This window comes from Hippopotamus amphibius, chromosome X, assembly GCF_030028045.1.
Source record: "Hippopotamus amphibius kiboko isolate mHipAmp2 chromosome X, mHipAmp2.hap2, whole genome shotgun sequence".
NCBI classification, from domain to species: Eukaryota; Metazoa; Chordata; class Mammalia; order Artiodactyla; family Hippopotamidae; genus Hippopotamus; species Hippopotamus amphibius.
In genome coordinates this window covers 35,190,393-35,203,778 of record NC_080203.1, presented here as the reverse complement: position 1 = coordinate 35,203,778, position 13,386 = coordinate 35,190,393, and the positions used below count along the sequence as shown (strand labels likewise).

General features: G+C 34.5%; 1 protein-coding gene across 1 annotated transcript in view; it reads right to left on the bottom strand.

Moving 5' to 3' along the window:
* Positions 1 to 775: 775 nt before the first annotated feature.
* The window catches only part of LOC130841628 (telomeric repeat-binding factor 1-like), a 35,216-nt gene continuing 22,605 nt past the window's right edge, over positions 776 to 13,386 (bottom strand). The window contains 2 exon segments of the mRNA XM_057717767.1: positions 776 to 1,729; positions 1,732 to 2,516. Coding sequence (XP_057573750.1) covers positions 1,305 to 1,729; positions 1,732 to 2,512 — 1,206 coding nt within the window. The 5' untranslated portion in view covers positions 2,513 to 2,516 and the 3' untranslated portion in view covers positions 776 to 1,304.

The window sequence follows — 13,386 nt, the reverse complement described above, 5'->3', positions numbered from 1 at the left end:
TTAGTTAACACATCCATCACTGCACATAGTTACCCTTTGTTCTGTGGTGAGAACTTTTAAGATCTACTCTCTTAGCAACTTTCAAATACTCTATATCTTGATTGTGGTGGTGGTTACATGACTGACTAAGTTTGTCAAAATTCATAGAACTGTACAGCTAAAAAGGCTAAAGTTTAATCTATATAAATTTTACCTCAATAAGCCTATAAAAATTAAATAAATTAAAATTCATTGTTGATTTTAAATGGATTATATGGGTAAATTTTTAAGGTATGTAAACTATACCCCAAATAAAATGGATTTTATTTTATTTTATTTTAGAAGGTAATGCATAAACTTTAATAAGAAATAGATTACAAAATAATCATTTAATTTTTTATGCAAATAGGTAAACATTTTCACACACTTGTTGAATAAAGCATACATAACTCAAAATGCTACATAATGCTAGTTTTTGACTAAATCCTCTAAAGAATATATTGGTGAAAACTCAACTGTCTAATAAGGTGTGAACGACCTTGTTTATTTAGTATTTATCAAAGACGTCAAAATGATCATGGTTAAAACCAATTTAAGCATTTACAGAATACCATTTAGGCCCAATATTTATCTAATTAAATGAAAATATCAGAGAAATTGATAGTTATGGCACCAGGTTATAAAAGAAGCTTAATTTAAAACCATCTTTGTCAAAGTTTTAACAGTAGAACAAAAATCAAATGTACCTAAATGAGACATAAGCTATTCTTAGTAGTATAGAAACTTTGTCCTATGGGTATTACCACTTTCAACTTTTTTTCTTTGTATGAAACTTCTGAAAGAAAAATTTAAGTATGTTATAACTCACAGATGACTTTGTACATTTATCATTCTATAAACAAATGTCTTAACAATTAATATATTAAGGCCATAAATCAAGTCACTACCCCTTATGTCAAAGGCCTATTATTATTCAGTGATTTAGAAACTTCACTTTTATGCGTGTCATGGAGTTGAAGCCAGCCCACAGATACAGAATAGGTTAACAGCAATATATTTTTTCTCTTACCAGGCTTTCATTTTTTTAAGCACTAGGGTTCAGAAAATTTATTTTTTTTTTATCAAAGTAAAGAGATTCTTGAAGAATACAGTGATGGTATAAAATCTTGCTCTTATAGCACAAATCCTCACATTAAATGACTGTGCCACAGAAAAAATACTTTAATGCTTTAAACAAAATGTTAAGCTACATTAATGACCACCAAGTTTCAAACAAAATGCAGTGATCAAAAAGGTTTAACTGTCATCCAGCTCTACAAACACACTCAGTCTTCACTGTCCGAGCAGATCAGCTTCAGCTTCTTCATAGTCCTCCACCTGTCTTTCAACATGACGCTTGTTTGGTTGTTGAATTTATAATGTGATGGTATTTTAGACCAATTTCCCTCTCCGTATTTCCTCACGCCAGATCTCAGATTCTTGTCTTCTTCCCAAAGCCATGCTTGTTTTTTTCTAGATCGATGTTTTTCAAGAGTTACAGGCTGACTGTTTAAAACACGTATTCTCTTGCTTTCAGTGGCTCGCCTACTGTTCTCTTTTTTCTTTCTTCCACTTTGAAGAGTTTCCACTCTTTCCTCTCTCTTATTATCATCCTGTTGTTGGTTTCCATGTTTCAACTTAGATAAGAAGAGATTTTTGTGAGACCTCAATAAGGATACTGTATCCCCTGAGGATTCAGTTACCACAGACTGTCACTAACACTTTTTCCTATATCCAAATCAGCTTCAGTTTCCAATTCAATATCATTATCATTAGGTTTATCTTGAGAAGTTGTTGTTCTTGCTCTTTTACTTTCCACTACTTTTGCTGCTGCCTTCAGTAGAAAGGTTGATGATTTTTCATTTAGCACATAATTCACATAACTCATGTGGTTGTAGCTGAAGTGTTGAAAAAAGGAACGGAATGTATCTTTCTGAGAGATTATCATAAGCAATTTCCTTTTTAAAGGCGTATAAGAATTTGGGTCACCAAATATTCTTTCAAAGACCTCTTCTGCTTCTTTAAAATTTCCATTTTCCATGCAAACAGCTATAGCCTGAATTTTAATTAAATTCTGTATTTCTTCATGAAGCTTGTCATGTTCCTTTTCAATTGAAGCCCAAATTATCAGGGCTAATTCCAAGGGTGTAATTCGTTCATCACTTTCAAACTGTGCATCAAGGGTTTTTCCAGCTGCAATTCTTGTCAAAAATTGACATATGTATATAGTTCTCAGTTGATAAGCTGTTAGACTGGACAGTCCATGAATAATAGCCTCGGCGCTGTCGCGGGTGCGGTGGAAGTCGTCGGAGAGGCCGTCACGGAAGGCCTGGCAAAGCTAGAGGCAGAGGAAATCGAGCATCCAGCCGGCCGCTACCGCCTCGGCCACCAGGTCCGCGTCCTCTTCCTCCTCAGGGGCCCCTAGCTGCACCTGGCACTCGAGCAGTTCCTGGCACTCAAAGTGCTCCTGATCATCTCTTGCAGTTTCCACCATCCGCCTAAAATGGATTTTAAAAACCAAATTCAAGGGTCATTTATTAGAGAGCTTTTCCCTTACTCTCATTTTCCCCCCAACTAGAGATAATCAACCACTTCCTTTCTTACTACAACTGCACTTTATTATTTACTTCTATTTTTCTCCTAACACTATATTGTCATTTTGGATTATATCTGTATTACTAGCAGGCTCTAAGTGCAGGGACAGTGTCTTCAATTCTGGATCATGAGTGCCCAAAATACAGAAGGTGTTTTATCATCTTTATTTGATTTACATTTTTCTACATGAATATGTCTAAAACTTTTAAAACATTTTTTTCCAAAAATATTCTGGCTGGATCTTTTCCTGGGGGTAATAAATTCCATAAGTTTATTATTGCATTAAGCATTTCAATTTTTTAAATTCAAAATCATTTCCTTAAATTTCAAGGGAGTACTCCCCATTTCTGGTATTTTTGAATACACTGAAATAGTCCACATGTGTCTTATCTGTAGACTTTGATAATATATCCCTTTTACATACATTTTGTGGAAAATAAGCTGAAAATGCCCTTTCAACAATATCTATGTCCATCATAAGTAGGGTTGCCAGATAAAATACATAATGCCTCAGTAAATTAGAATTTCAGAAATACAACAAATAATTCTTAGTACAAGTATGTTCCATGCAGTATTTAACTGGGTGCTACTGGGAGGGCTGCAAGAGTTGCCTGAAAGTTGTACATTAATGGAAGTAAGAGATTGCCACTTTGGAAAACTTATTCAGGCAAATAGGACTTTGGGAAGAAATATTTGATAAGGAGGTGCCAGAAGAATTCCACCAGAAGGTAAATGTTTGAGAATTAGGCCTATGGCTGCTGAGAAAGAAGTTTTAATTCCTTAATTCAAACAGAAGTTACTGAGCACCTAATATGAGCCATACACTGTTCAAGTGGCTCTGTTCAAGGTACAGAACGTGGGCCCAGACAAGTTATGTAATTTATGGACTATTAGCTTGCAATACCCTTGTAATGCAACATACCAATCCTACTTCTTCGAGTCTCTAACAACACCTAGCTGAGCTAGAGGACTCTGCTACACAAAACCGTCTCTTACTTAAAGAAAAGTATAGCACCTCAGTGTCATTTTACATTAATTCCATGAGGAATTTACATTTCAGTTGGGGAACAGGGATACACAGGGTATACAAATCAATAAGGAGAGCATACAGTATATCACTTGATTAGTGCTATGAAGAAAAATGAAGCAAGGAAGGAAGATAGGAAACGTGGACGGGAGAAACCAGAGAATGCCTCACTAACAGTGACATTTGAGCAGAGACCTTAAATGGGTGAGGAAAAGGGCCATGCTTCTATCTGGTGTAAAAGTATCCCAGCAAAGAGAACATCTGTGTATAAGCTCAGCTTTGTCTGGGAAAAGCAAGGTCAATGTGGCTGAAGCCCAGTGGAACTAGTAGGAGAGGGGTAACAGAGGGAGATGCAGAGCCTTCCTATGGGACCTTATTGGGTAATGTAAGGACCTGGTCTTTTACTGTGAGTATTAGCTGCTGGAGATTTTTGATCTAAAGAGTGACTCATTAAAAGGGTTGCTCTGGCTGCAGCATAGAGGATAGAATGTAAAGGGACAAAGGACAGAAACAATATGACCAGTCTTAAGACCAAATGAGGTATATGTATAACTGATTCACTTTGCTGTATACCTGAAACTAACACAACATTGTAAATCAACTATACTCCAATAAAAATTTTTTAATAAAAATAAAAAAATAAAGTACCCTAAAAAAAAGACCAAATGAGGAAGAGATTGAGGCTCCCTTCTCTGAATTATAGCTAAAAGTGATGAAAATAAGTTTTTATTAAACAGTAAAATGACACTGAGGTGCTATTCTTTTAAGTAAGAGATAGTTTTGTGTAGCAGAGTCCTCTGGCTCAGCTAGGTGCTGTTAGAGACCTGAAGAAGTAGGATTGGTATGGTGCATTACGATGGTATTGCAAGCTAATAGTCTATAAATTGTATAACTTGTCTGGGCCCACGTTTTACTTCAACTTCTGCCTATCCCAAGCCTCCTACCTATTCAGAACAGGCTGATAAGGTTAGTGTGAAAATGGTCTAAGCTAGATGTTGTAAGTAGAGAGCTACAGAAACTGAATTGTAAAGAACAAGACTTGGCCTTGCCTAATGGAGATGTTTATGTAAGTGATTATTTGCTTCTGCTCTTGGCAACTAACTAAAGCCAACCTTGGCTCCTGAGCATGCTCAATGTTGCATGCCTTTCTATTTGAGAGATTTAAATATAACATAAAACTAAAAGCAGTTTTCTATTTACTAATGCATTTTCATTGTTTGTTTAGTTATGTTCTGTATTAAAGAAACACATATGATATTACGATTTTACACAATAGATAAATCAAGTGCTGAATGATTTATAGCACCACAGTTCCCCTAGGTGATTCTGATGTACACAATTTGGTTGAGACACATGGAGCCTAAAGAGTAAGTCAATTGCCCTAGAGGGCAATTCAAACCCGAACCTTTATGAACCAGCTTTCAAATTCATTAAATAAGCCTGTTCATCTGCCCTTTGGCAGAATATAAGGACATCCTGACATTCCCTATACTGTAATGAGAAGCTCTTTCTAAGAGAGGATGTATTGGACTAAGGACGTTTCAACTGAAAGGACACAGAGAAAATGGAAGAGCAAAACTCCAGCCCCAAGGCTGAGGCCATTTGGAGGAGAATCTGTTTAGCACACATGCTCTGGCAAGACACCAGTAACAAAGACTGCCAGCCACATGGCTCTCTAATGATGCTTATGCTTACCCAGTTTCATTAAGAAGAGTTGTCATTTTGTATACAGTTGTCCCTTGGTATCCACGGGGGATTGGTTCCACAACCCCCGCAGATACCAAAATCCATGGAGTTCCTTATATAAAATGGTGTAGTATTTGCATATAACCTATGCACATCCTTCTGTATACTTTATCTCTAGATTATTTATAATACCTAATACAATGTCAAGACTATGTATATAGTTGTAAATACAATGCAAATGCTCTGTAAGTAGTTGCCTGTATATGGCAAATTCAAATTTTGCTTTTTGGAACTTTCAGGAATTTTTTTGAACATTTTTGACCCATGGTTGGTTGAACCTGAGGATGCAGAACCCATGGATATGGAGCACCCGACTATATATGTAGCCTTATCTCCCCCACCTGCCTTGCCTTCTATAATCCTTTTCATGATTTGAGTTGCTTTTCTCTGCATATTCTCCAACACTATCATTCCTGTTTTGTACACAAACCAGGACTATAAAAAAAATGGCCCAAGTGCAGACACCTCAAGGATTTTTGGAAAAGTAGGATGACTACTTAATGGGGGTTTTTTTCTCCTATTTTTCTTAATGATATTCAACATTTTTCTCCTTATTTTAGCCAAAGCAACATTTGGGCAGCTGTCTTCAGGGAACAATCTGTAAAGACTTTTGGCTCCCTTTCCTAACTCATTATTTTAAAACATGCTTGAAGAGATGGAGAAGTGCAGAGATTGGAAAGGTGGAAATACAGATGCAATTTGAAAAACCTATGTGAATGGAGATAAGTTGTTGGAAACATTAATTTGGGTGGCTTTTTGGAGACAACACTTCATATTTGTATAGTGCTCTATAGTTTAAAAGGGTCTTTCACATATATCTGCACTTAACCCTCACAATAACTCTGTTGAGAAAGGTGAGTGGACTCTTCCAATACTACACAGTAGTTGCACAATGAAGCTGGTATTGGAACCAAAGTCTGGCTCCTTATTTCATGCTAAACTGCTTTTATTATTTATTAGGATCCCCTGGACAATCTTGACATCACAAGACAAATGGTATATTTAGAAAATTTTTTGTTTGAAAAATATGTAAAACTTTATAAGGTAAATCTGTAAAGAATTTTATGAGGTTGAAGGTAATCAATCATGTTTCAGGCTCTAAAACATTAGTGGTCAAAGACAATACAAGGGACCCAAGGAGAGTTTTATCTAAGATCGTCAGCTGTCAAAAGCAGCTACAGCTGGAGGACCTCTAGAATTCTACTTCATTCTTGGTGAAAGATATTTTCATTTCATGCTGGGAGCTGTTCTTTCTCCATCACTCAGATTACTTTATGAGCCATTTTCTTTGCAAGTAAGTATTTTTTTTCTCTTTTAATGGAATGAAATGATACACAGCGAAGGCTCATTATCAAATTGGAATGCAGAAACAACCTTGGCTAATAGTTTAAATTTGCCACTGTAGAAACTGTAAAGAAGAAAAAATATGTACTATATAAAATGAAATTTGTTACTCATTGAAAAACTCTGAAGAGGCCTTAATACAGTCAAGACTTTCAACTTTAGTGAAATATTCAAATCATGAAAAACATGCAAATGAAGCAAGACATTTCATATTTCTTGAAATATGAACTGTTCAAAAGGCTTTGAACTCTCAGAATATAGATAGAAGTACAATCTCCCTATCTATAGATGTCTATGAATATGAAATCACTTAGCAGTCATTTAGCAAACTAAATAAATATAAACAAAACTTTACTACCGGATATGAGTAAGTGAATAGAACAAATGAACTGATATCAGAGAGTGGGAAAAGAGGCTGATTCTAAAGAAGGAAAGAAAAGAAAATTGTGTAGCACATCACCAATTCTAAGGTTTCTATTCTATATAGAACAGTGCATACTACATCAATTTTCATTCTTTTGAAAAAAAACATAAAGATATTCAAAGAAAGAGACTAACCTCTGAATATGCTAAAGAAAACAATGTAAGGAAATAAAAATAGCATTGTTGGTAAGGTTAGTAATCTGACAACTTGGCTCTACTTGGTTGAGTATAAAGCTTTATGTGTTCTCCAAACGGGCCCCAAATATTTAGCGTAAGAATAAAACTGCTGGTACTTTTTAAAATAATGTTACTTTAAGGCCTTTGTAATTATTTGTAGTCTGCCCTGTGAATACCTTGAAAGTCTAAATCCGAAGACAAAAAAAATTTTTTTTTGTTGTTCCTAATCTTCTGATTTGGGAATGTACAAAATTCTGGGGATCTTTTTGATTATTTTTTTATATTACTAGCACACTGTGGATGGATCTTTAATGCCAATTGATAATTAAGGCAATTATTTGAAATGATCCAGGCAAAATGCTCACTCTTGCCTGCATTTATAAAGCATTTTACTCTGTTCGTCAATGCTCAAGGTGCAGCAGTGAGGCGGTGTCTTAAATTTTTGATGATAATAAATTTGATGTTAAACTCACTATGTCTTAGATAACAAGTATTAGAAGCAGGACAGGAGTAAGCATCTATTAACCACCTGACTGGCAACGTAAGTTGGTACAGCCACTGTGGAAAACAGTATGGAGGTTCCTCAGAAAACCAAAAATAGAATTACCATATGATCCAACAATCCCACTTCTGGGGATATAAACACACAAAACTATAATTCAAAAAGATACATGCACCCCTATGTTCATAGCAGCACTATTCACAATAGCCAAGACAGGGAAGCAACGCAAATGTCCATCAACAGATGAATGGATAAAGAAGATGTGGTACCTATATACAATGGAATATTAATCAGCCATAGAAAAGAAGGAAATAATGCCATTTACAGCAACATGGATGGATCCAGAGATTATCATACTAAGCAAAGTAAGCCAGACAGAGAAGGACAAATACCATATGATATCACTTATTTGTGGAACATGAAATATGACAGAAATGAATCTATCTATGAAATAGAAACAGAATCACGGACATAGAGAACAGATTGGTGGTTGCCAAGCCGGGGGTGGGGATGGAGTGGGAGGTTGGAGTTAGCATATGTAAGCTTTTATATATGGAATGGATAAACAACAAGGTCCTACTATATAGCACAGAGAATTATGTTCAATAACCTATGATAAACCATAATGGAAAAGAATATTTTTTTAAAAAGTATGTATATGTATTACCCTGGTGATTTCATAAGAGAGGAACTCAAGCCCAGAGAGGTGAAATGATGTGCCTGATATCACAAAAGCAACTAAATGCTGGAACAGTGCGAATACAGCTAGGTCTCCAGTTTTCCAGTGTAGTGTACTTCTAACTTCAAGAGTCTGTCTCAAGTTTTAATTGGTTACCACCAAAAGTAATGATTTCTGTTTTACAGAACTTTCTGATTTTAAAGTGATAACAAGAGTAACAATTCACTGACCCCCTGGTAGGTGCCCCCTCTCTGTGCTAGCCAACTTATATTATTTGGAAGAATTGATGTCATTGGCAACACTGTGTCTTCTGACCAACAAACACTGTATATCTCTCCATCTTTCGTTTCAGACAATATTTAACTTCTTTTGCCAGCTAAGTAAAATCACTTTTCTCTGATAACACTGTTTTCTTGGCCTCAGTTATTCCAGTTTTTCAGAACAGTTGCTAGGCCGTTCTGCTCTCATTTTTAAGATGAAATGATAACCAGTAAGAATTCAGGAAAGTACAATGTGTTCATTCAGAGGAGGCCTGTTATTTGGCTCTAAATTAACATAGAAATGCCAGCAAGACACTTATATGACATTCACTGTAAAAGCTTTTCAGGAAAAAAATATTATAAGCTAGTATTTAATTTTTAACAGCTTTGTTAGGATATAATTTTACATTTCATAAACTGAATACAATTAAATTGTACAATTGATAAGTTCTGACACATGCACATACACATGAAATCATCACCACAATCAATATAGTGGACAAATATACCACCCTTGAAAAGTTCCCTTGGCACCCCTTTGTAATCCTTTCCTCACACTCAATCCCTAATTTCCGCATTCCCAGGCAACCGCTGATCTGCCTTTGTTTAATGCAGACTCATTTACATATTCTAATCTTTTATATAAACATGGAATCATACAGTCGGAACTCTTTTTTCAGCTAGCTCATTTCGCTCAGCATAATTATTTGAGTTTCATTCAAGTTTTTGCATGTATCAAAATTTCATTTCTTTCTAGTACTGAGTAGTATTCCATTGTATAGATATATCACTTTTGTTTATCCCTTCACTTGTTGAAGGATATTTGGGATGTTTCCTGTTTGGGGCTGTTCTACAAATAAAAAGGCTATGAACATTTGTGTGAAAGAATTTGCATGGACATATGCTTTAATTTTTCTTGAATAATTGCTTAAGAGTTGAATGGGTATATCATATGTTAAGTGTATGTTTAACATTTTAAGAAGCTGCCAAACTGGTTTCCAAAGTGGCTGTATATTTTATATTCCCACAAGCAGTATGTGAGTGTTCTCATTCTTCCACATCCTCGTCAACATTTAGTATGGTCAGTCATTTTCATTTTAGCCATTCTAAACCAGGCATACCTCAGAGATATTGCAGTTTCAGTTCCAGACTACATCAATAAAGTGAATATCATAATAAAGCAAGTCACATAATTTTTTTAGTTTCTCAGTGCATATAAAAGTTATGTTTACTCTATACTATAGTTTACTAAGTGTGCAACAGCATCGTCTTTAAATATATATATATACACACACCTCAAAATAGTTTATTGTGAAAAAATTCTAACCATCATCTGAGCCTTCAGTGAGTCCTAATATTTTTGCTGGAGGAGAGTCTTGCCTCATATTGATGGCTGCTGACTGATCAGGGTGGTAGTTACTGAAGATGGGGGTGACTGTGGAAATTTAATAAAAAAAGATTAAATGAAGTTTGCGGAATTGACTTTTTTTTGAAGTATAGTTGATTTACAATGTGTTAATTTCTGCTGTACAGCAAAATGATTCCATTATACACATATATACATTCTTTTTTATATATTATTTTCTATTATGATTTATCATAGAGTATAGTTCTCTGTGCTATACAGTAGGTACTTGTTGTTTTGATTGACTCTTTCACTTGAACACTTAGAGGCCACTGTAGGGTTGTTAATTGGCCTAGTTTCAATATTGTTGTGTTTCAGGGAAAGAGGAGACCCAAGGAGAGGGAGAGAGCTGGAGGAACATCTGGTCAGAGGAACAGTCAGAACACAAAAAACCTCTATCGATTAAGTTCACCATCTTACATGAGCATGGTTTGCAGCAGCCCCCAAAGATTATAGTAATAACATCAAAGATTACTGATCACAGATCACCATATAATAATAATAAACAAGTTTGAAGTACTTTGAGACTTACCAAAATGAGACACAGAGACATGAAGTGAGCAAATACTATTGGAAAAATGGCGCCAATAGACTTGTTAGACACAGGGTTACCACAAACCTTCAATTTGTAAAAAGAGCTGTATCTACAAAGTGCAATAAAATGGAGCACAGTAAAGTAAGGTATGCCCATAGATGTGTGGTGGTACCTTATTTTGGTTTTAATTTTCATTTCTTTGATGACTAATGATGAGTATATTTTCATGTGTCTATTTGCTATTCACATATTTTCTTTGGTGAAGTGTCTATTCAAATCTTACCCACAATTAAATTGGGTTGTTATTCTTCATGTAAGTCTTTATCAGTTACATACAAAATTTTCACCCAGTCAGTGGCTTTTCTCTACATTCTTTTAACAGTGTCTTTCAAAGAGCAGAATTTAAAATTTTTGATGAAGCCCATTTTATCAACTTTTGGCTTTTATGGATTATACTTTTGGTGTCATATCTAAGAAATCTTTGCCTAATCCAAGGATGCAAAAATTTTCTCCTATATTTTCTTCTAGAAGTTTTATATATTGAGCTTCTACATTTAGGTGTATGACCCAACTGGGGTAAATTTTCGCTTATGACAAAGGTGTGGACCTGCATTAATGTTTTTGCATACAGATGTTCAATTGTTCCAGCACAATTGGTGGAAAAGACTATTCTTTCTCCATTGAATTACACTTGATCCACTGTTAAAAATCAGCAGTCTATATGTGTGTGGGCTTATTTCTGAACTCTCTATCCTGTTCCATTGATCTACATGTTTATAGAGATAAACTAGTGTAAAGACACTAGTACCATGAGGTTTTGATTACTGTAGATTTATAATGAGTTTTGAAAACAGATACTCATTCCTCCAACTTAGTACTTTTTTTTTTCAAAGTTTTTAGCTCGTCTAGATCCTTTGTATCACCAGACGAATTTGAATATATATGGATCTATACATCAATTTGGAGAAAATTGACAAAATGACAAAAATGAGTCTTCTGATCAATGAACACCATATACCTATTTATTTATAATTTCTTTAACTTCTGTCAGTAGTGTTTCGTAGTTTTCAATTTACTACTCTTTACCATCTTTTGTTAGATTTACACCAATGTATTTAATGTTTTTTATGCTCTTGTCAATGGTATTGTTTTATTTAAATACAATTTCCAATTAGTTGCTAGTATATAGAAAAAGACTGATGTTTCTATTTTTATCTTGTATCCTGCAAACAACTTATTTCTTTATATCTCACAGCTTTTTTGTAGATTTAAGATCTTCTATATAGACGATCATGTCATGTGTTAACAAAGACAATCTTACTTCTTTCCTGCCAATCCAAATGCCTTTTATTTCTTGACTTATTACACTTACTAGAACATCCAGTACAATGAACTGGAAAGAGCAAACCTCCTCCTCTTGTTCCTGATCTTAAGAGTGAAGCATTCAGTTCTTTACCATTAAGTGTGATGTCATCTGCAGAGTTTTCACAGATGAGAACATTTTCAAATTGAGAAAGTTTCTATTTCTAGTACGTTGAGTTTTACAAGAAATGAACCTTTTCATTGTTGAGTTGTAAGAGGTCTTTAAAATTTCTGAATACTGGACCCTTATCAGAAATGTGATTGCAAATATTTCCTCCCATTCTGTGGCTTCTCTTTTCACTCTCTTAATAATGTTCTTTTTAATTTTTTCTTTATTTTTTAAGAAATTTTATTGAGATATAATTGACATACAATAAACTGCAGATATTTAAAGTGTATTAATAATGTTCTTTGATGCACAAAAGATTTTAGTTTTGATGAAGTCCAATTTATATACTTTTTCTTTTGTTTCCTGTGCTTTTGGTGTCATATTTAAGAAGGCATTGCCAAATCCAGAGTCATGAAGATGTGGCTTGTTTTCTTCTGAAAGGTCTAGTTTTATCTTTTACATATAAATCTTTGATCCATTTTTAGGTGATTTTTTAATATATGTGAGGTAAGGGTTCAATTTCATTCTTTTACATGTGGATATCTAGTTGCCCCAGCACCATTTGTTCAAATGACTATTCTTTCCCCATTGAATGTTCTTGGGGGGAAAATCAATTGATCATAAATGTGAGAGTTTATTTCTGGACCCTGTATTCTATGCCATTGATCTATATGTCTGCCCTTACGTCTTTTGATTAATATAGCTTTGTAGTAAGTTTTAAAATATGGAAGTATGAGTCCTTCAACATTGTTCTTTTTCAAGATTGTTTTGGCTATTTAGAACCCCTTGAAAATTCATATGAATTTGAAAATTGGTTTCTACATTTCTGGAAAAAGGCCATTGAGATTTTGGTAGGGACTGCATGGAATCTGTAGATCATTTTAGAGAGAACTGCCATCTTAACAATATTGTGTTCCAAATTATGAACGTAGGCTGTCTTTTCACTTATTTAGAACTTCTTTAATTTCTTGCAGAAATGTTTTGTAGTTTTCTATGTACAAGTCTTTCACCTCCTTGGTTAAATTTATTCCTGAGTATTTTATTCATTTTGATGCTAGTGGAATTGTTTTCTTAATTTCCTTTTTGGATTGTTTATTGCTAATGTATAGAAATACAACTAATTTTGGAATGTTGATCTTATATCCTGTAAATCTGCTGAACTCATTTATTAGCTGTAACTTTTCATGGATTCCTTTAGGATTTT